Here is a 25,940-nt window from a genome sequence, read left to right on the forward strand (position 1 = left end):
GCTGGAAAACTTGTTTACTGTGACAGAGAATTCACCTAGGGATCTTCAAGGTCAGCGAATTCATCTACAGCTGGTGAATTCACTTACCAAGACAACAAGCAAACTCAGTCTCAAGGGCAGCGAACCAGTAGATCACCTTCAGATCTTGCATATAGTCTACAGTATACTCTTCAGATAAGTCTATTGTAAGTTCGGTTCAGTTTGCTCCTTCATGTGTGAAGTTAATTGTAAATCTAATACTGATTTCTGAGTGAATACAATTAAGGATTTGTTGATGGGTTTTTCACCTCCAAGAGAGAGGTTTTCCCGGGGTATTGTTGTGTAATGTGTGTTTTGTTTTTTTGCTTACTGTATCATTCTGATCATAAAATCAACAGGTGCTCTTGGAAGCTGCTTGCTTTGCTTCCACCACCATTGGTGCTGGTTCAAGGTCATCAGATGAATCAATTGCTTCACTGATGGGTCTGGATCACCGATTGCTTCATAGACTGGACCAACAGAATCGACTAAAGCATCTATTTACGACAACTTCATCGACAGAATCAACTGGATCAACAGCGTGCAAAAACAATGTGGCTTTAGGTACCTACGCCTACGTCTTTGTATCTGCCTGTAATGTCCCTCACCAATTCTGATATCAATTTTCAGTCTTTGGCCCTTAGGGGAATTTCGTCAAACACTTGACATAAGACTGCTCCAAGCTACTTCAGATATGTCTTGTCATTATAAACTCTTGTTCAAACAATTTGGTGACTTGTTAAACATGATATTACAATCTAGAATGAAAGTGCAACCGTAATTACTAAAGTTTGGACTCACTGACATAAAATGGTATGCAGAAATAAAAAGGTAGAGCAGTCTGTCCTTAAGTCAAACAATTGGCAAGCACCAAATAACAATGTTAAAATAAGGGACAGCCTTATAACTCCTTCATTAATGAATCAAAATAGGCTCTTTACATCAAATATGTTGACCAACAAACATGGACACTTTCAGATTGTCTGAGGACATATGACAGTCATTGATTCATACATTCAAACTGAAATGCAATGAAGATATATTAACTTAGAACCTGGTATAACTGTGATGAAGAAGCCAGCTATATCAACTGACAAGGACCCTCCAAGTGCAAGATCGAACCCTGCCAAAGCCTTCCTTACTGCTGCAAGTGAAAAAGTCTGAGATACCAAGGCGGACTGCAAACGAGTGCTCCAATTCTCCTCCTAAACTGATCGGTCTGATTCCTAGAGGGAGGCGCTTCACCAAACGGAGTGTTTCAAGGTCAAACCATGAAGTAATAACCCAAATCGAAGGTTCCAAGTGACATGGGTCTGCTCTGATCAGATTCTCATATATAGCCAAATCTATCACCAAAACTCATTCAAGATATCACAAAAAGATCGCCTGGCCCTTCTATTGAGATCGCTGTCCTCCAATATTAAAATCGATGCATAAGGGATGGTGAATGGACAAAATCGTGGGAGGTATAGTCTGCTGCAGTCTGACCACCAGCATGCAACTTGGTTCGATTTGCCTTTAAAATACAACAAACAATATCGCTCTCTTCCCTAGGAGAGATTGCTGTTTTCAAATCTCAAAGAGGATGCATCCACCATCATTAATGGGCAAATCGTAGAAGTCTAAAGGTCTGAAGCAACCACCACCAAAATCTGATATGAAACCTTGATAAGCTCAATGTGAAGAACTGAGTGTTCCTCACTCTCAATGCAACCCTTCAGAGGATTTTTCACCTCCTCTGTTATGCGGATCTAAGGGAGGTATCGTTCCCTAAGACCAAATCTGCGGACAACCCCCTGGGATCCACAACTCAACACAAGAGGAAATATCAAACAACTCATGCCTGATTATGAATCACCCTCTTCTATTTATCCTTTTCATAACCTATCATAAGATTCCTTCTAGAAGAGGGTAGGTACACTTTATTATTTATTAAATGACTTTTAATTATTTTCATTTTATACTTTAGTCACTTTATTAATTTAATAAAATATAAAGTCATCTCACGTGTGATTTAAAATAAATATAATGAGATAACTTTATAATATTTATATTAAATAATTTCCTCCTTATTTCTCCTCAAACAATTTCAGGCTAAAATTGGGGACATTACACTGCCCCAACCTATGCCTTTGTAGCTGGTTCTGACGTTCTAGAGCCGGATCTACTGATACTTCATCAACTTCATAATCTACTGATGCACTTGCAGCCCATTATGTAATTTGAGTTGCAGCCCATTATTTTTTAAGAGAATAGAATTCATTGGTGTTGTGGTTTTTTACACAAAAGGGTTTTCCACAAGAAAATCTGTGTGTTCATGTTTGTTGGTTGTTTCTTTTATTTTTCAATTGGTTAATTTCAAGAAATTGTTTTTAAAAGTTTCAAATATTGATGCATCCACCCCCTCCCCTCTCACTATTTGTTGTGTGCTTCTTATATTGTGCCCTTGAAGAAATCAAGAGATTGAAGGAGGAGAACTCTCAACATAAGATTTCTGAATTGAAAGAAAATGAAGCCCTAACAAAAGAACTTGAAGAACTTGAAGAGGCCCCAATCCTTAGCAATATCAGTATCGGGACAACAGAGGCAATGCATAGAGACAGCTCTCTCTATATCCAGTGAAGCCCTATTCTCGTGAAAAGCACAAAGGAATCGTGGAATAAGATAATAACCATAGGATCATCCAGGGCAGTGTTTGGCGGGATCTCAATGAACGATACAGTTTGAGCGAAATAATCATGGGTCCAAGGTCCACGCACGGCATGGCAACCAAAGGCAGAAAGAGCTTCAAGCGAGAACATTACCAACTTTGTGGGCCCTGCACTTCTTCCGGCAGGAAACAGGAATATGCAATGATAGGCAAACAGGTGTTTATCTATCTTCAAATATTATTGTGGGCTCCAGTGCCTACAATTTTCAGAATATTAGTATTATTTTTGGCTGTCTTCAATAGTCAGACAGTTATTTCCCCTTGGTCTATATCTTGTCTCTTTACTCTTTCTTCGTGGCAATGGAAGCACATTCACCTTCACACATCTTAAACAGTCAAGATCTTTCCAGCTGTATTGAAACAAACCTTTTAGGTCGTGAAAATTGCTTCTTCCGTCAAGGCTAGGAAGTGGGTTTGGGTTAATGCCAAACAGTTTTGGGGTATTTTAAAACGTAGATGTGCACGTTTGAAATGGGAGTGGTCAAAGAAAAAACAATGTCATAGACAAACATTTTGGCTCTATGTAATAACCAATATTCAATTCAATCTCCTAAACAAAGAGGTCATATTAGCAGGTCCAAAGGCAGTAAGGACATTGATGACTCTACCTTATACAGCCCCTCCTCCACACCTCTCACTTGGTCATCTGATCTGTATGTGCAAGAATTATTAAGGACCAAGAGGAGGTTGGAGGTTTTGGAATGCAAAGGGCAAGAAAGGGGTCACAAAATTCATGCGTTAACTGTGGCAAATCAAACTTTGACAAAAAGTAACTAGTTTTTAAAAGAGCAATTAGCACTGTTGCAAGAGGCTCTTTTGGTTGGGAAGAGTGAATGGCGAGGCATGAAGGCTGCCTGGCAAGCCATGAAAAAATCTGCAGTGGAAAGTAAAGATGTGTTGAATTGTGAATCACCTCGGGATGTGGGAAAAGTAGTTGACCAAACAAACACACATGGAGTGGAAGAAAGAGAAGGTAAAGCAGAAAGAGATGATAAGGAAGGAGGTTCTTCTAAAATCCCCAAGTCTTGGACACAAGTTATTAGCAGTAGAAGAAGCAAACACTTGGGTTGACAGTATGCAAGACAAAGAAACCAAAGAAAGGCAAGTTAGAGCAGCAAACATAATCATTAAAGGTGTGAAGGATTATGGGAGAAATGAATGTACTCTTGATCTGGTTAGTGTTGAGACATGGACCAGCTAAGACTTGAACCTAGGACCTTCCATACGCTACTGGAGTGCTCTACCACTGAGCTACTGGCCCTTCTTGGACCAGTCCATCGTTGGTCCGGGTGTGGCTTATTTCCAACACCAACACCCCCCCTTAAGCCACACCTCTCGTGTGCTTGGGGCTCCTAGCTTGAACCCGGCTCTGATACAATGTTGAGACATGGACCAGCTAAGACTCGAACCTAGGACCTTCCATACGCTGCTGGAGTGCTCTACCACTGAGATACTGGCCCTTCTTGGACCAGTCCATCGTTGGTCCGGGTGTGGCTTATTTCCAACACCAACAGTTAGCAACTTCTTAAATGATGAGTTCAGTTGGCAAGGGCGAATCTGCCAAGCATGGAGGGTGGGTAAGCTTAGTGACGAAAGAACAAGACCCATTAGAATAATCATATCAAACATACGGGACAAGCAAGTCCTTCTAGGTAAGAAACAACTCCTAAGAGGCTCTCGCTTTTCTCTAGATGAAGATTTAACTATCAAGCAACAAGAGGAAAGGAGGGAGGAATTGTCTATAGTTAGAGCAGCTAGCGATGAGGGAAAAAGAGCATGGTTGTACAAAGGCAAAGCAGTTATTGCCTCTTTTGGGCCTCATTTGAAAACAGAACAGCAAGCTTGTAGCAAAGAAGTAACAGCAAATTCTTTTGTAGAAAACTTGCGAGCAAAGTCAATATGGGCTAACGGGGAGGTAGACTCAACTTTGAGTCTTTCATGCCAACACAAATAGCAATCAAAACCTACCCAGGTCTCTCAAAGTCTAGTTTGTTGGAATTGTAGAGGTTATCCTTGGAGACGTGGACCTGGGTTAGGGCCTATTGTGGAGGATAGAGACATCATTTGTCTCAGAGAAACTCATGAGCATGAAGGGTGCAAGACACCTTTGTTTGAAGGGTATCTGAAGATGGCAGAGTGGAACAAGGCAGCAGGGAATGGCAAAAGTCACAGGGGTATTATGATCTTAGTGAGGGAAAAAGAAGGTTGTTTGATTCAACTAGAAAGAGAAGACTCAATTAAATAATTCATTTGGTTTAAAATCGCGAAAAATGGTAATCTCATTTGAATCGCAGCATGTGAATTTTCTCCACAAGTTTCAAAAACTTACAAAAACAGGGACCTTGACCACAAAGATGCTTTTGCAACTTTAAAAAAGGATATTGCAATGTATTCACAGCTTGGTGAAGTACTTTTGGTGGGCGATTTTAATGCTAGGACTGCAAGTGAACAAGCCAGCATTATGTGTTATAAGGAAGATTGCAATCCCATTTGGCTTATAGAAGTGTTAATGATAATATAGCTATGGTCGGATTCCTTCAGACCGACATAGACTACATAAATGTCTAATTGGCCTATCAGCCTTAGATATTTATAAATACCAATTTATTAAATATAAAAGATACAATTAAAATGCAGACTAAGCAAATTCGATTTGCTTATGTTAATAATCATTTAGTTATTGGGGCCGACTTGGAAGTCCACCACCCCTTGGTTTAGATGGCATTGTTTTGGGAGTGTGTCATCCCTTGGTGAAGGGGCACCTCCGATAGATATAAAGGAAGAACAAAGCTTCCTCTCTTGGCATTGAACCAATATACATATAGCAGATCGACATCCTTCAGCAGTCGGACATCCTTCAACAGACCAATTCATTCCTTCAGCAGATAATATTCCTCCTTCAATAGATTGTATTCACATATCAGCAGATCAAACATATATATAAGTCAGACTGGAGATTATATACAATACTTTGGTAGTTCAGATAACCTACAGCAGTTCGGACTGCATACACTGCAATCTAGGGTGAATCAATTTAATCATATAGCTTCAAAGCGTGAAGCGATTTTGTAAAGACGTCTAGCTATCTTGTCTAATATAATAAAAGACATTTGTCGTTGGGTTTTTCACCTTCAAGTTGGAAAGTTTTCCTAGGGTATATGCTGAGCAATTGTGTTTGAATTATATTACATCTAAATTTTATAATCTGATCATTAAATTTAACATGGTATCAGAGCGGGTTTGAGAGGATCGTGATCAGATTTCCTTATAACAACAAAGTTCTCTTTCATCTTTCACCTTCAAGAAGCAATATCCAAGCCTCGAAAATGGTGTATGGTCTTAAGGTTGAAGATAGACTTAAAGGTGCTTCAAACTTCACTTCGTGGAAGTTTAGAATTCCTGTTGCACTTGAAGAAAATGATTTTCTTCAGTTTGTGGAAGGAAAAGACTTACCTAAGCCAGAAGATCAAGAGGAGAAACTTCAATTCAAGAAGAATGTCGTCAAAGCGAAAAAGATCTTGATTGACTCCATGAAGGATCACTTAGTGCCTCTCATTTCCAAAATGACATGCAAGAGACATGTTCAAAACCTTGGAAGGTCTATATGAGATCAATAACACAAGTAGGGCTCTTGCATTGAGGCAACAACTTCATCAAGTCAAGATGGCAAAAGGAGAAGCAGTCATATCATTTTTCATGAAGATCTCAGAGCTGAGGGATCAACTAAGCGCCATTGGAGATGAAGTTGTGGATAAAGATCTTGTCATATTGGCATTGAATGGCCTTCCTCATTCTTGAGAGTCATTTATTCAAAGTATAAGTGGGAGATCCAAATTTCCTAAGTTTGATCGTCTTCGTGCTGAGTGCATCCAAGAAGAATCTAGGTTGGCTGCTAGGGAAATTGTCAAAAGTTCTAAAAATGAAAACACTCGTGTCCTTGCCACCCAATCTACTAAGAAGAAAGGAAGAAATTGGAAGAAAGGCAACTTCAAGAGAAATAGAGATCAAAGGTCAGACTTTGCACCTGATTCAAAGAAGAAGAAGAAAGATCTCTCCCACATTCAGCGCTTTAGATGTGACAAGTTTGGCCACTATGCAAGAGATTGTTTGACAAGGCCTAAGCAACAAGTGGCGAACATTAATGAAGTCTCAACTCAAAAGGAAGCAGAAGACAACTCTAATGGATTCCTCTTCATATCTGCCTTATCAAGTAATGTTCCCATGGATAGTGACACCTAGCTAATTGATAGTGGACCTTCTCGACACATCACTGGCTATCGAGAACATCTTTCGAATTTGGTGGAAAGGGAATCTAATCTTCAAGTGATCATTGGAGATGATGCGTGCTACTCAGCGAAAGGATTTGATGCTACACCACTCAACCTAGAATCTGGAATTTCTCTTCATCTAAGTGATGTTTTATTTGTACCAGGAATCAAGAGGAATCTTATATCTATTTCAGCCTTAGAGGACAAAGGATATCAAGTAGCATTTTCAAAAGGGAGAGTTCTTGCATGGCCAAAGAACTCCAGCATCAAGACTGCTCGTGTGATCAGGAATCGACCTGAGAATTTGTACAAGCTTTCCACTCGTCCAATTCAAGCTCTTCTACAAGACTCTTCAAATTATAGCAACTATGGCATAGAAGACTTGGGCATCCACATTTCAGGGCTCTTCCATCATTGGAGAAGATGGTTAAAGGTATTCCTAAACTTAGTCATATACATGATGGTACTTGTAAAGGTTGTGCTATGGGTAAAAACACTAAGAGTCCATTTCATAACAGTGAAAGTAGGTCAAAAGAAATTTTCCATCTTGTACATTCTGATTTATGTGGTCCAATGTCAATGGCATCCCTAAGTGGATTTTTGTATTCTGATGAAGTCCTAGGTAGATTTAAAGAGTTTAAGACTCAAGTAGAAAACTTATCTGGAAAGAGAATTAAAGTTTTAGTCTGATAATGGAGGTGAATACACCTCTGGTAGCTTTTGTGATTTCTGTATTGAGGCAAGGATCAAGAGGGAGTTTTGTGTCCCTTACAACCCACAGCAAAATAAAGTTGGAAGAAGAAAGAACAGATCCATTGTTGAAGCTGCACAAGCCATGATCCATGATCAAGACCTTCAAACTTTCTTTGGTCAGAAGCTTCTAGAACAGCAGTGTGTGTTCAGAATAGATGTTCTCATCGGATATTGCAAAATATGACTCCAAAAGAAGCCTTTTCAAGGATTAAGCCTGATGTCAGTCACTTGAGGATCTTTGATTGTCCAGTGTATGTTCATGTACCCAAAGACAAAAGAACCAAGTCGGAACCTTCTAGCAAGCAAGGAATATTTGTGGGCTACAGAGAAATCTCTAAAGCCTACCAAATTTACATTCCCGGTCCAAAGCAAATAGAAGTGAGCAGAGATGTAAGATTTGAGGAAGATGTTGCATTCAGAAAATCTAAAGGTTCATGCACGAAGATAGATGATGAAGATCAAGAGACTCCTCAAGACATGGACGTTGATCATACTCCCGAGATTCAGAGGGAGTCTTTAGAACCTGAAATGAATGATGATCCAATTGAGCCTTTGGATCCTACTGATGGGCCTAGAGATATTATTGTGAATCGAAAGAGACCTCTTTGGGCAAGGAACACTATGCAAGAGGTAGAAAAATTTGCAGCTCCTAGAGGCACATTCAGAGAAAGTAAAAGACCACAGAAATTCTCTAGCTATGTTGCATTGACATGTAATATTATTGAGACTGAACCTTCCAATGTTGAGAAAGCCTTGAATCAGCAAGTATGGAAAGATGCTATGGATGAAGAATATCAATCAATTCTTAAGAATGATGTTTGGGATATTGTACCTAGACCTAAAGGAAAGTCAGTTGTATCTTCCAAGTGGCTATTCAAGATTAAGCATGCAGCTGATGGAAGCATTGAGAAGTACAAGGCTAGATTTATGGCACGTGGTTTCTCTCAAAAAGAAGGAACAGACTATGAAGAAACATTTGCTCTAGTTGCTCGGTATACTTCCATCAAGACCATCATTGCTATTGCAGCAACTAAGGGATGGAAGCTACATCAGATGGATGTGAAGACAGCTTTTCTCAATGGTGTAATTGAAGAAGAGGTCTACATTGAGCAACCTAAAGGCTTCCTGATTCATGGGAAAGAGTCTCATGTATGCAAATTGAAGAAAGCATTATATGGTCTTAAGCAAGCTCCTCATGCATAGTATGAAAGAATTGACAGATACTTGGTGAGTTTGGGATTCTACAAGAATGATGCTGATTCAAATCTTTACTTCAAGATATTCAATGGTGAAGTTTTAATCTTGGTCCTATATGTTGATGGCTTATTTCTTACCGGGGAAGAACATCTCATCTTTAGATGGAAGGAGTTAACTTCAAAATTTGAGATGAAGGACCTAGGACTTGTGACGTTTTCAGACATCGCCCCATTGCAAATGGAGACCCCTTACTTTTTAGACCCTTCCGGTCGTTTCGCTTTGTTTTTTGAATCTTTTTCGCAGCAGTCTCGTCAGTTTCTCTACTTTGTAAGTGTTTGGGGGTGATATTGATTAAATCTGCTTTTCGTTTGAGCAAGTTTGGTGAAGTCTAGGGCTTGTTTTGTCTTTTTTTAGGGTTCATGCCTTTTGTCCTAGATTTTAGGGGTTTATGTTAGGGTTTAGAAAATACTAAACATACGACGGGAATTAGGACCCTTCAAGGAACCTCCCAGTAAAATTTGAGCCAAAATGGAGCAACTTTCTATTTTTAGAAAGTTCCTATTTTTTAGGGATTTTACTGAGTCCCAGAATGTCATCATGTTGCCAAAAATCAAACTTACAATTTTTAGTAATTTCTATTTTTAGTAAGTCATTCATATGTCCTGTCTAGGGGTCTATCGCTGACACTTTGAAGGTTTCTATTTTTAGAAAGTTTGTTCTAATAGGACCATTCGGACAAGGTGACAAAGATCAAACATATGCAACTATTTCTAATTCCGGAAAGTCAGAAAGCAGACAAAGAAAGCCAAAAGATGGTTGAGTGCTAGAAGCCCACTCCTGAAATGGAAAGCTCGGGAAAATTCTCTAAATCTAGAAAAATCATCCCAAATTCTTACATAGCGCCAAAATGAAGGAGGCATGGAGGATTCACAAATTTCATTGAATCCTCCACCAAGTCAAAATTCCGCCCAAGATGAAGGACGGACGCCAAAATGAAGGAGGCAGGAGGATTCACAAATTTCATTGAATCCTCCACCAAGTCAAAATTCCGTCCAAGATGAAGGACAGGCGCCAAAATCAAGGAGGCATGGAGGATTCACAAATTTCATTGAATCCTCCACCAAGTCAAAATTCCGCCCTACTCTCGAGTTGGGTGCCAAAATGAAGGAGGAATGGAGGATTCACAAATTTCATTGAATCCTCCACCAAGTCAAAATTCCGCCCAAGATGAAGTACAGGTGCCAAAATGAAGGAGGCATGAAGGATTCACAAATTTCACTGAATCCTCCACCAAGTCAAAATTCTGCCCTACTCCCCAGCTGGCGCCAAAATCAAGAAGTCATGGAGAATTCACAAAATTGATAAAATTCCCTCTCTAGTGAAAAATCCACACCTAGGATTGAAAATTCAGAAAATCGTCTAAGGTATGGAAAGTTCAAGGTTCAGGAAGGAAACGTCAAGAATTCAAAAAATTCCTTCCTCGGGGAGGAAATTTGTCCAAGGTGGAGAATGCCAGAAAGTGAAAAATTTTCCCCTGTGTCGGAAATTCCTTCCTTCAGGATAGAATTCCAAGAAAGGTGAAAAATTGACTAAATGTTTGAAATTTCTTACTTCAGGACATAGTTCTTGGAAATCATGAAAATTGGCTAAGGCATGAAAAATTTCCTTCCTCAGGGGTAAAGAACAAATTTCTTTTCAAAGGAGAATTCCTTCACAACATGAACTCCACGTCAAGATGAATTGAAGGTGGAAAAACAATTTCTTGGCAAGGAAGGAATAAGGGATGAACTAAACAAGAAATTCCCCCTCTAGAAATTTTTTGAAAAATTCATTCTCGGGCATCAAATCACATCCAAATTTCAAAATTTTCATAGATTTGGATTCGTAGAAGAATTCTCTCCCTCCTGGACTTGAAACCCTAATTTGTGGAAAATTCCTAAAAAAATGGAGATGGTGGAAAATCATTAAAAATCTCCTCCAAAGCAAGGAAAGTCCGAGAAACTTCAAGAAAATTCTTCATGGATCAAATTCTTCTCTCCTGAAGTTTTCTCTCTCCAAGGTTTTCTCGCAAAGTGGCAGTCGAGTCAACGCACGTTGAATTAATGAAGCATCTCTTTGCATGCAGTCGTCACGTTCAGGAGATGATTGTGCATTTATGGCATCATGGGCGATTTTTTGCATGAGGGTACATTCATTGCATAGTGGGCACTTTTTTAATGTAATGGTTTATTAATGCTTATGGGCACTATTTTAGGCTCATGGAATGATTGTATATGGACTTTATGGGGTATTTATTGTCGATTCCCACCTTGTTGCATCTTGAGTGGAGAATCTTTTGGGGTGAAACCCTAATGAGGGTTTTGTATGTAGCCAGAGCTTGAAGGCTATATAAAGGGGTGACCCCCCTCATTTGTAACAGGGGGGAGATTTGTAAGAAATTGTTGCAATAAGTTTTGAGATAATAACAGTGAAACATTGTTCTCTGATGGTGTCCACTTAAGTTATTTTTTCAAAGCTTGCATGGTTTCACCTTCCTCACTTAGATTAGAAATAGTAAAGTGCTTTGATTTCAATGGAGAATGTAATGGTGTCTGATGAATTTCCATGGTTCATACTTTTTGCATCTTGCTGATTGTAAGTTGCAGTGTAAAGTTAGCCTGAGCCACTAAACTTGTGCTAAGTTCGGTTCTAGACAGTCGTTTGGATTGCGTTGTGTTGGGTATTCAAATGAACTTTCTCAATATGAAAATCCTTCATCATCCTCAGAAGATTGCACCGATTCTTGCGGAGTTGTAGTTAAACTTGGCAAAGCAGAGCTTGGTTTATTTGGAATTTGTCCACCGGAGCACTATTCATTGTTATCACTGCCCTAAGGAGTAGATTTAGATCCTTCTAAACCCTTTCCCTTTTACTTTCAGTTCATTTTAGTTTGTTCAAAGTAGAAGCATCACAGATTCGCTATATCCAATGATGGAGTTCTAGCCACAACAAAGAAGTGAAAGAACGATGCAAACGTAAGGCCCCTTGGATTACCAACAATCGCATCAGCCAACTGAGTCACGTCCGTAGCATAAAGGAACCTTGGAGTCGATTGTTTGAACTTCTTGCAATCTTAGCATGCAATCGCACTTTGATCAAGAGAGAGTGAAGTGACCGTTAGGCAACTTTATTCTGTGTTCAACATTAGTCATAAAAAACACGTCAACAGAATTGGCGCTAGATGAAGGGCTGAATACGCGAACTTCAGATTCTATCATTTCAAATTTGCGGAGGTTATCTCAAGCCATTTTTTTACCCTCCTCCGCAGCCAACAGAATTGGCGCTAGGAGGGTTTCATCATGAAATTCAATTTGGTTGGAACTAGCATGAGCTTTCAAGTGCAAAATCAAAGATATATTAGATCTCTTATATGTCTAAAAAATCCAAAAAAATCAAAAAATTGAAAATTAAAAATTTCTCAATGAAGCAAGAAGTTGCCATTCTTCAACTATGGTGGAGACTGAATGCACAGTTACATCCACAAAGTTTGTCTAAATTCGCATCAAGGAATAGTTGTAGATTTCATAACACTGACGAATACAATGAGATGCATTTTTTAACATTTCTGTCAAGGATGGAATTAGCCTTGCAAGGGAAAGTTTCCGTTTCAGAAGTACATGAGCCCCTTGTACCGGTGAAAGTGGAACCCGAAGCTTCAACTGCTGAAAATGAATTTTTCATGAGGTTCAAGGAGATGGTTAAGAAAGGATTAAGTATTGAGAAAGACTTGTGCATAGAAGGCATCTTGCTCCCGTGTTGGTTGTTAGGGGTAAATAACGTATGTTAGCAAGAATAATATTTATAAGTGTGTTTATGTTGTGTTTATGGTTATGGTTGTCGCCGAGAGGTTCCCGTTGAGGAGTTGGGAGTTGGTGACGGTTGGCCAACCGTCGGGTCTATATATTGTCTAGATGGAACCTCGGCAGGGGGGATCATGTATGGACATTCTGGACACTTGAATAAAGATATATAACTCTTCTGGTCTAACTGGTATCATTATTATTTATGCTGTGATGTATGACTGTTTTGTTACATGAGTATTTGGTACATGTGGAAAACATTGTGTTATCTGTTCATTCACCAACCTTACATTAAGGACTAAACATTTTGGCGTCGTTGCCTAAACGAACCTGGAGATAACTATGGCGACAGGCGGAAGGAATTAATGGGTCGGCCATTTAACTAGCAGTTAATTGTCATGGACAGCGACACGCACGAAGAAAGTATCGCGGAAGAGGCACAAGAGGATCAGTTGACGACAGACTTGGTAGAGTTGTGCGACGTGTCGGTCACGCAGTACGTGCAGAGAGAGGCTCGGGAGAGAGCCATCTCGAAAGGCACGATACGTGAAAAACTCACCGTCAGCACTCCCGTCTTTGACCTGCTCGAAAGTATTCCAAGGTTACTCACCAGAAATCTAATTACACTTCAAGACCGAAGGGAGGAAACTGCATGAGAACTCTGTCGGCAACAAGTACTCCACAGATACGAGGAGCGGAGTCGTAGGGAGGAAGAGGAGAGGGAGGCTAGTCGACGCCGTACCTCTGGCACTTGATGCCCCTACGGCCAAACAAAGACAAACGTACCACTGCCACCAAAGGAGTAGATGAGGGAACTGTACGAAGATCTCTCCGCATAAAAGAACAGACCGAAAGGAGACGGCGGCTAAGGGAGGTTCTTGACTCGAAGAGTCCGGAGAAACACAGTAGAAGTCGAAGTGTGAGTCGGAGCCGTAGTCGGGAGAGGCAAAGGCCATGTAGGTGGAAGAAGTTGGCCGAGGTCGCCAAGAACCTGCCACTTCCAGACGTAGAGGAGGAAGATCTCGCCGACCAGGCCCCACACTCGACATCAAGTGAAGAGGACTCCGGAGCCGAGTCGCAGAGCAACCCGTCGAAATATTCTGAACAAGGAGACGAGGCGGTACGAGACCTGCACGAAGAGATCGCCACTATTTTTGAAGCAACATTAGCTAGCATTAAGAATTTGTCCTTGTCAGAGGGTATCAAAATAGGAGGGTCAGATCCAGAAACGCTGGGAAGGAGGGACTATAGGAGCGAGGGTGACCAAAGCCCTGCGGACAGAGGCCCAACCAGACCAAGAGCATACGGTACCACTCGGACACATAATACCTTCCTGGCATATAGCCATCCAAGCGCTACATAAAACCATCCAAGCAAGATCAATGGCACACACCCCGGAGAAGCAAAAGATTCCAAAATTCATGGGCGACGGGTCAAAGGACCTCGTACAGCATTGTAAGACATGCGTGACCATTTGGGAGGCAAATGACCAGGACGACCGAGATTACTGGTTGAAGGCATTCCCAGCCACTCTGCGAGGAATAGCCATTGACTAGTATACGGACCTCGATGCCCAATATAAAACGTCCTGGAACAATCTAAAGAAGGCTTTCAAAGAGGAGTTCAAACTCCTATGGGACGACAACGAAATTGTGGTGGAGATTTACAACACCAAACAAGGAAAAAATGAAAGCGTGCGCGCATATAACAGAAGGCTAAGAGAACTACTTAACAAAATGGAGAACCAGTCGGCGGATGGCCTCAAGAAGCGATGGTTTGTGGAAGGATTGGTACCGTCCCTAAGACAGACGATGAAAGTGGTCACTCCACCATCGTATGATGAAGCATACAACCGCGCGATGGATATTGAAAGTGAAAACAAGACATCCCGGGGGAAGCGACGGGTGAGTGACGGTGACAGTACGGATGAAGACAGCGATGGGGGGTCCAAAACCGTGCAAGCACTCTGGAAGGATATGATGAGGATGATGAAGGAATTAAAGGGTGACAAGGAAAGTGGCAGGGAAGGAAAAGAACTATGGTGCACCGACTGCAAGACTGAAGGACACTCAAGGAAGTTGTCCCCGCAAAGTTTTATGCGACATCTGCCAAGTAATGGGACATTCCACTAAGGAATGCCCGTACAACTTGAAAGCACAGAGCACACAAGTGCTCTACGCCAAACCCGACCAAGCCACACCGTCGACGACACCTTCGAAGCCAACAGCAAACTCTGACGCCTCCCCTGGAGGGTACAGAAACAATCGGCGGGGTAACAATGGATCCAATAATAACACACCAAGGAGTAGAATTCAATACGATGCAAAGGGGCAACCCATGATTCAATGCAGGAAGTGCAACGAATGGGGTCACTTTGCTCGGGAATGCCAAAACGGGGGTGACGCAAGAAGTTTGTTGTGCAGATGGTGCGGCTTAGAAAATCACGAGGACATAGATTGTCCAAAGCAAAAAGGGGTGAATATGCTGGACGTGGAAGGATCGGGAGAAGGCGTTTTGGCAATCCCAAGATTGCAAAACAAGAAAGCCATCTATCCTGACCCCCGCACGGAAAAGGATAGGCTTCAGGAAGCGAGGGCGGATATTGAGCAGGCGATGGCAAAAGAGCGGAGGACCTCGCACCTGGCTGCCAGTACACCACTCCGGTCAGGACCGGAGAAAACATTCATTAAGCAGATGTTACAGACCACAATACCTGTACGGGTATCCGACCTTCTGCAAACCATGCCACAATTGAGGATGGCCCTGACAAATGCAACAGGGGACACCACCCTCGGCCAGGAACACCAAACGGTAACGGAAACATGTAGTACGGACCTAGTGAAGGGACTTGGTACGGACGCCATGAACCCTATGCTACTCATGGTAAGCACTGGACGGAAACCATCAGTAGTAGAGATGGATATAATGGGACAAAAGCTCACAAACACCATTGTGGATGGCGGGTCCAGAGTCAACGTACTACCGGAGGAAACTTGGAGAAGCCTCGGCAAGCCTACACTCTGGCCACCAACATTCCACTTGGTCGGGGCAGACCAACACGGTATCAAACCCCTCGGTACCCTCATGGCACAAAAGGTGGTAATCGGGACACAACAATTCCTTCTGGATTTCGTAGTCATTCCACTGGAAAGAAAAGCGTACGACACCCTCCTAGGAAGAGGATGGTTGATCCTGGCCAGAGCCAATCATAACTGGAAGAAGAATATGCTCTCAATCGAGAGTGATGGTCATAAGTATGTAATTGATCTAAGGAACCAGGTCGTCAATGAAGAGCTTGTGTCATCCGACTCCGACTCAGAAGATTCAAATATATGGGAGTGGGGTTCTGAAGGTGACAGAGGAGGGAAAGAGCCCAACGAGGAAGGAGTGTTAGAACTGGACAGATGTTCCAAAGATGGAACTAGTTCATTGGTCGGACTCTTTCATTGGCAAATGGAGGATTATGAGGTCTTCCACCCGGAATGCCACATGCCGCAAATATGTGAAATAGGGGAATCAAGTGGCGGTATGGAAGAGCAGTCATTCCCCCCGGAGTATGGTAGGTACTAGGAGGGAATGGCGCGGATGGACGACACGCCAGCCCACCAGTTTGAACGAGATAAACCCATCAAGTACGAGGAAAGAGATGTGAAGAAGGTTAATCTCGGCAATGAGGAAGAACCACAGATGACTGGAACCCCGTGTTGAAGGCAACACCCTTCAAGATATTCTTGGAATATAAGGACGTCTCTGCCTGGACTTACAAGGACTTAAAGGGGGTACTGCCAGAGCTATGCGTACATCGTATAACCCTCGTACCAGGAGCCCAACTGGTACGAAGCAGGTCATACAGGATGAATAAAAACTACGCAGCCAAAGTAAATGAGGAGATCAATAAAATGCTAGAAGCAGGGATCATATTCAAAGTGGAAACTAGTGACTGGGTTTCCCCAATAGTCATCTCTCTTAAGAAGGAAGCTAATCAGATAAGGATATGTGTGGACTTCAGGTACCTGAATGCAGTAACCATCAAGGATCCATTTTCGATCCCATTCTGACAGCATCCTGGAAGAAGTCGTCCGGAATGAGATATACACATTCCTGGATGGATTCTCCGAGTACAACCCAATAAGTATTGCGGAAGAAGACAAGTTGATGACCACATTCGTGGTGGAGGAAGGGGTGTACGCCTATAATCGCATGCCCTTTGGACTATGCAATGCACCTGCAACCTTTCAGAGAATAATTTTGCACATTTTTGACAAGATGTCTGTAGGAAACTTCAAGGCATTCCTGGATGACTGGTCGATTTTTAGCGATCAGGACACCCATTTGAAGGCTCTAGGGGAGTGCATGGAAAGGTGTCGGAAGGCTAGGCTAGCCCTAAACCCAAGGAAATGCAGGTTTATGGTACCACAAGGGAAGCTTATGGGCCACATCGTTTGTAAGGAAGGTCTGAAGACAAACCTGGACAAGATAGGAGAGATTGTCAACATGGAGAGCCCAACAAATGTGATAGGAGTGAAATCATTCCTGGGCCATGTCGGCTACTACTGGAGATTTATCAAAGGCTTTGCGCAAGTTTCCTGGCCCTTAGATAAGCTGACAAGGAAGGGAGAGCCGTTTGTGTGGGGTACGGAGCAGGAAGAAGCCTTCAAAGAATTGAAAGATCGGCTGGTGAGTGCATCGATATTGGTATACCCGGACTAGAACAAAGAGTTTCACGTACACGTCGATGCCTCCAACTTTGCAATTGGTGCTATCCTCGCGCAGGTAGGGGCACAAGGACTGGACCATTTCGTCTTTTTCGCAAGCCAACTCCTGTCAAGGGCTGAACGGAACTATAGCACAACAGAGCGAGAGGCACTAGGGATGATGTATGCAGTACAGAAGTTTCGGCACTACCTATTGGCTACACTGCTCACATTTTATGTGGACCATCAGGCACTAATGTACATGGTCAATAAACCAATCATCCAAGGTAGGGTAAGTCGATGGCTACTACTCCTGCAGGAATTCACCTTCACCATTATCGTACAGCCATGAAAGTCCCATGTAATAGTCGATCAACTATCAAGGATCAAATCAGGGGAACCAGCCGAAGGAGTGAATGAAGACTTTCTAGATGCACACTTGTTTCAAATTGCACTACTACCAGCCTGGTATGAAAAGATAGGCCAGTACCTATCTACCTCCACATTTCCGAGAGAGATGCCTTCAGGGGAACGGAGGAAGTTGGCGCTGAAGAGAAAGACCTTCCAACTAATTAATGGGCTTCTATATAAAATGGGTCCCGACCAAATCTTGAGGAGGTGTGTCATGGAGGAGGAAATTCGCGGCGTGTTGAAGGAGGCACACGACGGGTTAGCAGGCAGACATATGGGACCAGATGCTACTGCCAGGAAAGTGCTTTTGGCCGATCTATGGTGGCCAACTCTACACACCAACGCTCGAGAGTGGGTGATTGGGTGTGACACTTGCCAACGGGTGGGAAAACCACTCAAGAGGGACTTCATGCCTCTCTTTCCTTCGCAGCCGCAGGAGTTATTCAAATGGTGGGGTTTGGACTTTGTGGGACCTTTGAAGCCAAGTAACATGCACAGGTGTAAATATATAGTAGTAGCCACGGAATACCTCACCAAGTGGGGAGAAGCTAGGGCCTTGCCGAACAAGACAGCTCTGAGTACGGCACGGTTCTTGTACGAACAGATTGTCACAAAGTACGGGATACCCCTTCAAATCACTAGTGACAAGAGAGTGCACTTTGTCAATCAAGTAATTCGTACCTTGACCGTAGAATTTAAAATATTCCATAACCTATCTAGTCCGTACTATCCTCGAGCTAATAGACAGGCAGAAGCAACCAACAAGGTGTTGGTATCAATAATCTACAAATCATGTGGGGTGGAACAGGAAGACTGGGAGGAAAGACTACCAGTCGTGCTATGGGCGTACCGTACAACATACAAAGTCACTACCGGGCATACCCTATTCCAGCTCATGTACGGGCAGGAGGCAGTAGTACCAGCTGAGTACACTGTACCGAGCCTTCGGTTGGCGGTGTATAACAGACTCGAGGATGAAGAGAGCTTCAATGCAAGGCTTGGCAGCCTCATAAAACTGGATGAACAAAGACTGATGGCACAATGGGCGACGGAGGTGGCACAACGCCGACGGAAGCATTGGCATGACCAGCATCTACAGCGGGCCAACTTCCGGCCGAGGCAGTTAGTTTTGAAGTATAACGGCCAGAACGAACTTCGACCAGGGAATTTCCAACACAACCAAATTTTCATCTTTCTTGGAATTCGTCTTCTTGGGCACAATTCTTCCCTGAGGAAGGAATTTTCTGAATTTTGCACTTTTCTTCCTGAACCTTGGTTTATTTACGTCTTGCTTCCAACCTTAGGCACATTTTGGAACAGGAGAAGAAATTTTGGAAATTTGTTCCTTGAGGAAGGAATTTTTTGTGCTCTTTGAATTCATCATGTCCACATGGAGCTTTTGACCAATTTTTTCACACCTATTTTTTAGGGATTTCCCTAAAATTTAGGAGTCGGGTCCAGTAGAGATTCGAAATCTCTCATGATACGAAATCTGCAAAAAAATTTGAATTCTAATAAGATTTGGTGTGTAAAAATAGTCATTCCTCCTTGACCCTTAGATTTTCATGCCATAGACAAATTCTTTTTATTTTCCAGCTTAGGCGTGGAATTCGCTTTGTGAAGGAATTCATCATTTCATCCTTGGCCATTTGATTCTCGGAATCCTACTTCTAGCATGGATGGAATTTTGACTCAGAGGAGGAATTCATCAAATTTCTTCACCTTCCCTGACTCCTATTTGGCACCCTCCATTACTCATAGGCACAATTCTTCATTGAAGGAGGAATTTTGAACCTTTTCAATTCTTCCCTGGCTCCCTCTATTTGGCGCCCTCTTGAGAAGTAAGGCAGAATTTTGTGCTTGCCAAGGATTCAATGCATTTCAATGAATTCCAAGGTCACCTCATTCTGGCGCCCTATGACCTTCTTGGGCGGATTTTTGCTAGGAGGAAGGAATTTTGACCATGGAGGAATCTTCCTTCATCAAAATATATATATTAAATATAACATTTAGGTATAAGTTTCCTTTCTTATACTTTAAGTTATATTTCATATATATTGGCAAGGTCTCACAAACAAGTATTGACACAAGCTTAGTGCAATCATCTAAGGTATACTAATGGATTTTCAGACTATTACCACCAAACATTGACATCATCCAAGTTGACGCTTGTCAAGGGATGCATAATAATTGAAGTTAAGCTTACTCAAATTTCTAGTTGACCACACACAGCGCACTTACCAACGGCAAGAGGCTAGTGGTATGGATTAAGGATTCCACACAAATATATTCAACAAATCTTCCACTCAATCTAATAAACATGAAAACAAATTCTAATCTAACTTGGAGGAATTGAGAACCATGAATGCAAAGACAACATTTGAAGAGCAAAATCACAAACAATTGAACAATGATTTAGATTCAAATAGCTGCAACATATACCAACAATTCTACAAAAACTCTCTTACAAATGAGAGACAATGAGGTATATATAGTCTCATACAAAATGGATGGCCAAGATTAAAACTAAATCAAGGGTCAAGATCATGCCAACAAAACCCTAGAATTGCCCTAATTAGGGTGTACATCAAAAACAGTGCCACCAACATATGGCCCAATAGAAAGATACATAGTCATCAAATAGGAAATCTTCTAGAAGATTCCTCCCTGCATCTCTCTCTCCTAGCATACTCCAAGAATCTAGCCAATACAAAATCTAACTCCTCCATGGAAATGTTAGATAAAGTATCTTGTTGTAAATCAATCACGTCCAATGTATCCGAGCAAGCATCCAAAGTGTTCTCCCAATCTGGCATGAGCTTCTGCAAACTACGAACATGAATCAACAAAGAGACCAAATCATCCATCTGACTCTTCTTCAAAGAGTCCAACTAACAAAAATGCATAAGTTTCATCTTGTCTTTTAATTCGGCTAAGTGTAAACCACTAGCATCACTAACATCAACACCCAATAACTCCTCAATTGAGGCAAGGATCTTCAACTGAATATCCTGAATCGATCCTTCCATCTCTCTTCAACTCCACTGGTCGTTCTCATAAGTCGATTTCTTCATGGCCAACGAACAATACCAACCATGGAAATCGTATTTGTCTCCACTGTGCACAATATTCTCCCTGATCAATGTGGACTTGGGAATCTTCAAAGCGCTGAGGCATGGAATAGTCCTCTCTTGGATAGGTCGGAATTCTTCCCAAAATCCCTCCAAATACTGGATTCTAAACATGAGCCCTGTTGTCCTATCATATGCCTAGACAAACTAAGTAAGGAAATCATCCGCCTGTTTTCTTGCACTTTCAATCCATTTCTCCACCTCCGAGAGTGTATCTCTCGTTGCCTCATAGTGTGAATGTAGTCTGTGATCAACTGCAATAGGGGAAATAAGGGTGGGATTCTCACGCCTTATTGCTGCAATGTACTCTCTAAGTCTGATATTCTCTTCTCTGTACTTATCATTCTCTTCAATCTTTCTATCCAACCTTGCACTGTTCACCCTAAGGTTATCACCAACCTCCTAAAATTCTTGCTCTCTTGTAGTACGGCCAAGGGCAACTGAAGTAATCTGGAAATCCATAGGAGTAGCAATGTCCGCCGTCACACCTCCAATAGGAACAGCCACCTGCGCAATCTGCATTCCTGTCTCATCTCTAGCTATGTGTGACAAAATCTCATCTCTTTTGGGTTCTTCCTTCTTATTGCTCCTAGCTAAGTAGTCATCAATGTTAGCAACAGGTTGTACCTCTATCATCTTCTTACTCTTTTCCATACTCTTCATCAGCCAATCAAGAATAGCGGCCATCTCCATACCATCATCGAGACACATCTCTCGATAAAGCCCTCTCAATGCTGAGATAACATCATCATCATCATCATCATCATCCGGATTGCTCCTGGTCAAATCATATACCTCATTTTCCAAACTAACATCCAAAAGGACAATAGGGGATCCCGGTTGATCATCATTCTCATTCGGTGGAGCAGATGTCGTTGTGGCATGTAAATCCTGAATACTCTCTAGTAGTATCACTGTGTTGGAACATCGCTAGGTCTCCTTGTTTTGTTCTGTCATTTCAACTGCCTTGATTGATGAGACACTGAGAGGGGGTGAAGGAATGATAGTGTTTGGTTTCTTCTTCTTGACCTCCTCAATCTTCTTCCCTCTGGCCTTGACTCCTCATGGTGTGTTTTCTCTTCTCTTGTCAGCTTGACTCTCTTCATCCGCATGGATCTTGACATCATTGATAGTCCTTTGATCATCCTCGGAAGTAGATTCTTTCGGCTTCATCTTTTCATAAGTGAAGGAAACACCCACATCAACTAACTTATTCATCTGAATACCTACCCATGCACGAGAGAAACTCAAGACCTCTCTCATCAATATCTTCGAATCTATCTCTTCTGATTCTGACCAATTAGGCAATAAGACCACCTTCTTCATTTCATTTTCATACTGTGGATGTGTATGATCTTTGAAACCTAACACTTGATCAGGAATGAAGAAAAGTCCACACTTCCTCATGAAATCCACTGACATTCTGGACCACATTCGTCTCTTCACTGCCTACTCGTCCATCAGGTTGGCCCAATAATCCTCTATGTCTTCTTTGTGGATGAACTTCTCTCCCCTGATCATTCCAACTTTCTTATCTGGATCAAATCTTTCTCTTTTCTTGAAGGTTGCAAATCGATAGAATGCAAGCTCCTCACTCGCAGTGCTGACAACTAAGGCAAACTGGCAAACCTCCAACGTCTTCCCAACTGAAATAGGGAATGTCATGCATGTCCTATGCTTCTCTTTCTGAATGGAATCAAACTCTAGAAGTTGTCTCACCACTTCCAACAAGATCATTTTGTCGAAAGGATAACTAGGAAGCTTGTAGGGTTCGGATTGAAACCCATGAATCCTAAGGTACGTGAAAGTGGGAAACTGTATATACCACGATCCATATTTCTCTATCAGCTTTGTTGCCTCCTTGGACAACCTCCTGTGGATTCCGCCTTGCAGCATCCGCGTGATGTACATCGTGAATACATCATTCACTCTCTTATAATCTTCAATTCTATACATGTTCAACTAGGGATAGCACTCGTAACTCCTGAATTGTCCTTGTCCATTCCCGACTTCACCTCTGCATATCAAACCTTTGTATGTAACAAACCGTGCAAGCAGGTATACCAAGTAGGAAGTCATGGCGAATGACTTGGACCACTCTACATATCTCAGCTGAAAGTCCAAATTGTGACTTATGATTCTAAACCAATTTATCAACGTTCCTCTTAGACAATCTTGGATGAAATAGAACATCCATCCATCGTATATTGCACCCTACGGCATCCCCATCACTAGATTAAGCAAGAATACTAAATCTTGGAATGATGAGGTCTAGGCTCGATTATCCACTCCTTATTCACCATGGTCTTACACGCATCCATCTTCTTTGTATATCGATCTTCATATTCATCTTTAGTTACTTCCTTCATGTCTGCTCCACATGGAATTCCAAACACTTCAGCAATCGCATCCCCAGCAAGGTAGGCAATAACGACACCCTTAGGAGTCTTGATCATTAGGGAGCGAGGATCATAACATCGTGCACACTCCAGGATAAGCTCACTGCACTGTATGGACTGTGGAAAACCAATGGCTTGAAAAATACCACTCTTCATAACGTTCACATACGCTGGGGAAGGAATTTGGCTTCCAACTCCGAACATCCGCTGTTGTATCAGGTTCAAGTTCAGGAAATGCATGCTCGTATCCGTTATCTCCTTCCATCTGGATAGAATCTAGTTTCCAGTATCTTATGTTATTCTCTCCTTTCCTTAAGTCCGGACTTCGACATTGCACCTGTACTAAGCTTGAAGTTATAACTTAGGAAAATAAAAATATTCTTAAAAAAGTTCCTAACTTCTTAATGATTTAGACTAATTAGGGTATGGAAATCAAGAAAATAATACACACTCTAGGTAGATTTCAACAATTTAAATACAAAATGTGACAAGGTTAGGGTATGAAAACCCTAATGAAATCAACACCTCCTTATACTTTGAAATTTTGTGCAAATTAAAGCGCAAAGGAGTATACCGGATCAAGAGTGACTAAGGAAAGATGTGAAAGGATGTGTTTTCACACAAAAATTATGTCTGAGGACACCTTCCGCAATCAACAATGGCTGCCAACAAATCTGAAGACAGCCTGCAACTAATAAATCAACCTCTCAAAACAAGTTGCAATCATTCAAAATATGCACAAATTTGATGAAAATCAAACATGATGACGAAAACAATCAAACCAAGGAACATAGGTATGGCTGGTAAAAGTTAAATTTCTGAGGACACGCATCCAATAACAAAGTTGCAGACCTGTGACAGCCCTCCAATGGTCTGAAAATGATCTCAAAATGCCCCCAAAATGTCTCCAAATGTAAATCGTTGTAGTTGTAGTTGATTGGGCAATAAAAGTTACGTCTGAAGATTGATGATCAACCAACAATGGAGGTCACACCAGCTGAAGCAATGGCATCAAAATTCAGATCTAAAGTAATTACAGCAGGTAGGGAACAATGGCAGCCACCAAGAGTGCAGGGATCCACCAAAATATGGCACCAAACCAAAATCAAAATTTTCCAGCTATGGCGTCACCTCACACAAGTCTGAAAAATCTCATCAAAGGCATCCCAATCTGCCAACCTAGGTCTGAGAACAGCAACCAAGGATGGCGGCAAGAATGAGAATCGTCCAAGTTGGAGAAAGAAACTCCAAACACAAAAAATCGCCCCTTTCTACAAAATCGCTACCTCACCAAAAATGGCGAACTTCACCAAAAAATTGTGGCCTTCAATCAATAATGGCAGCCACCAAACATGACGCCCAGCTGGAAAATGGAATGGCAATGGGGAAAATGGCAGCAAGAAGAGTCCTCAATCAATCACTTTACTTGAACACTTTTTCCCAAAATCGTCAACTATGGAGAAAATCACCCTTGCATAGACACACTTGGCAAACTCAATAATAAAATAATGCTGGCTCACTCCCTATTTGAACTCACTTTCATCATCAAATCTCACCACACAAGCAATGTGGGATAAAATACTTGTTCTTATACTTGCTTGGTGAAACCGATTTGCTTCTAGAAGGTTGAAAACATTAAATGCTCATCGCAAATCATTAATTGTTTTTTTTTAATTTTAAATAATCATTGTCTTTCATTAAAAAACAATTAAATGGGGCTCACTTTATTAAAATATTTCAATTTAAATCAAAATGGGCCAATTGGGGAAAATCGATCCCAGCAAGGATTAAAAAATCCTCACAAAAATCACTTCATATTATCAAAATATCCCCTTAGGGGAAAATCGATCCCAATAGGGATAGAAAAATCCCATTGAAAATCATCAAATGTGCATAAAATGAGGTCTAGGGGAAAATCGATCTAAGTGTGGAATCAAAATTCCACTTAAAATTAAGTCATCACACAAAAAAACCCCTCTGGTGGAAAAACGACCCTAGTCTGGATGAAGATCCGGACTCAAAACATTGAAAATCTCTCTTGGTGGAAAATCGACTTGGTGAATAATTTTTTAATATTCCCTCAATATTCCCAAAAAACTTTCCATTTTGGATTTATTTTGAGGATTTTTTTTTGTTTTTTTAACTTAGATATTTCTTCATTTTGGATTTAATTTTGAAATTTATGTGACATCATGTTGACTTTGTTTGGCCTTCCATGTGTAGGTTGATTTTTCGAATTTAATCTCCATCTTTTTCAAATTTTGGCGAACTTTGCCAACCTCTCCAAGGTATGGCGGACTTTGGCTAGAACTCCTTCGTGGCCTCTATTAACGTGAAAAATTGACTAAGGCATTGGGGCAGACTTTGATGTTGACTCCTCCATGGCCTCCTTTACCTTGGCGGACTTTGGTGTTGACTCCATCATGTCCTCTCTAGGTGGGGCGGACTTTGGAGTAGGCACCCTCAAGGTCTCCATCACCCTAGCGGACTTTGGCTATGACACCCATGGACCCTCCTAGC

The 25,940-nt window shown here is 41.6% G+C and overlaps 1 protein-coding gene across 1 annotated transcript; it reads left to right on the top strand.

The window, feature by feature from the left end:
* The first annotated feature begins 16,361 nt into the window (after positions 1-16,361).
* Positions 16,362-19,511, top strand: LOC131862455 (uncharacterized). The gene is made up of 6 exons (XM_059214995.1): positions 16,362-16,442; positions 16,553-16,794; positions 16,847-17,462; positions 17,559-17,766; positions 17,944-19,165; positions 19,487-19,511. Exons 1-6 carry the CDS (start codon positions 16,362-16,364, stop codon positions 19,509-19,511), a joined length of 2,394 nt encoding a protein of 797 aa, XP_059070978.1.
* Positions 19,512-25,940: the final 6,429 nt, after the last annotated feature.

Source organism: Cryptomeria japonica, chromosome 2 (genome assembly GCF_030272615.1).
Source record: "Cryptomeria japonica chromosome 2, Sugi_1.0, whole genome shotgun sequence".
Taxonomy (NCBI): Eukaryota; Viridiplantae; Streptophyta; class Pinopsida; order Cupressales; family Cupressaceae; genus Cryptomeria; species Cryptomeria japonica.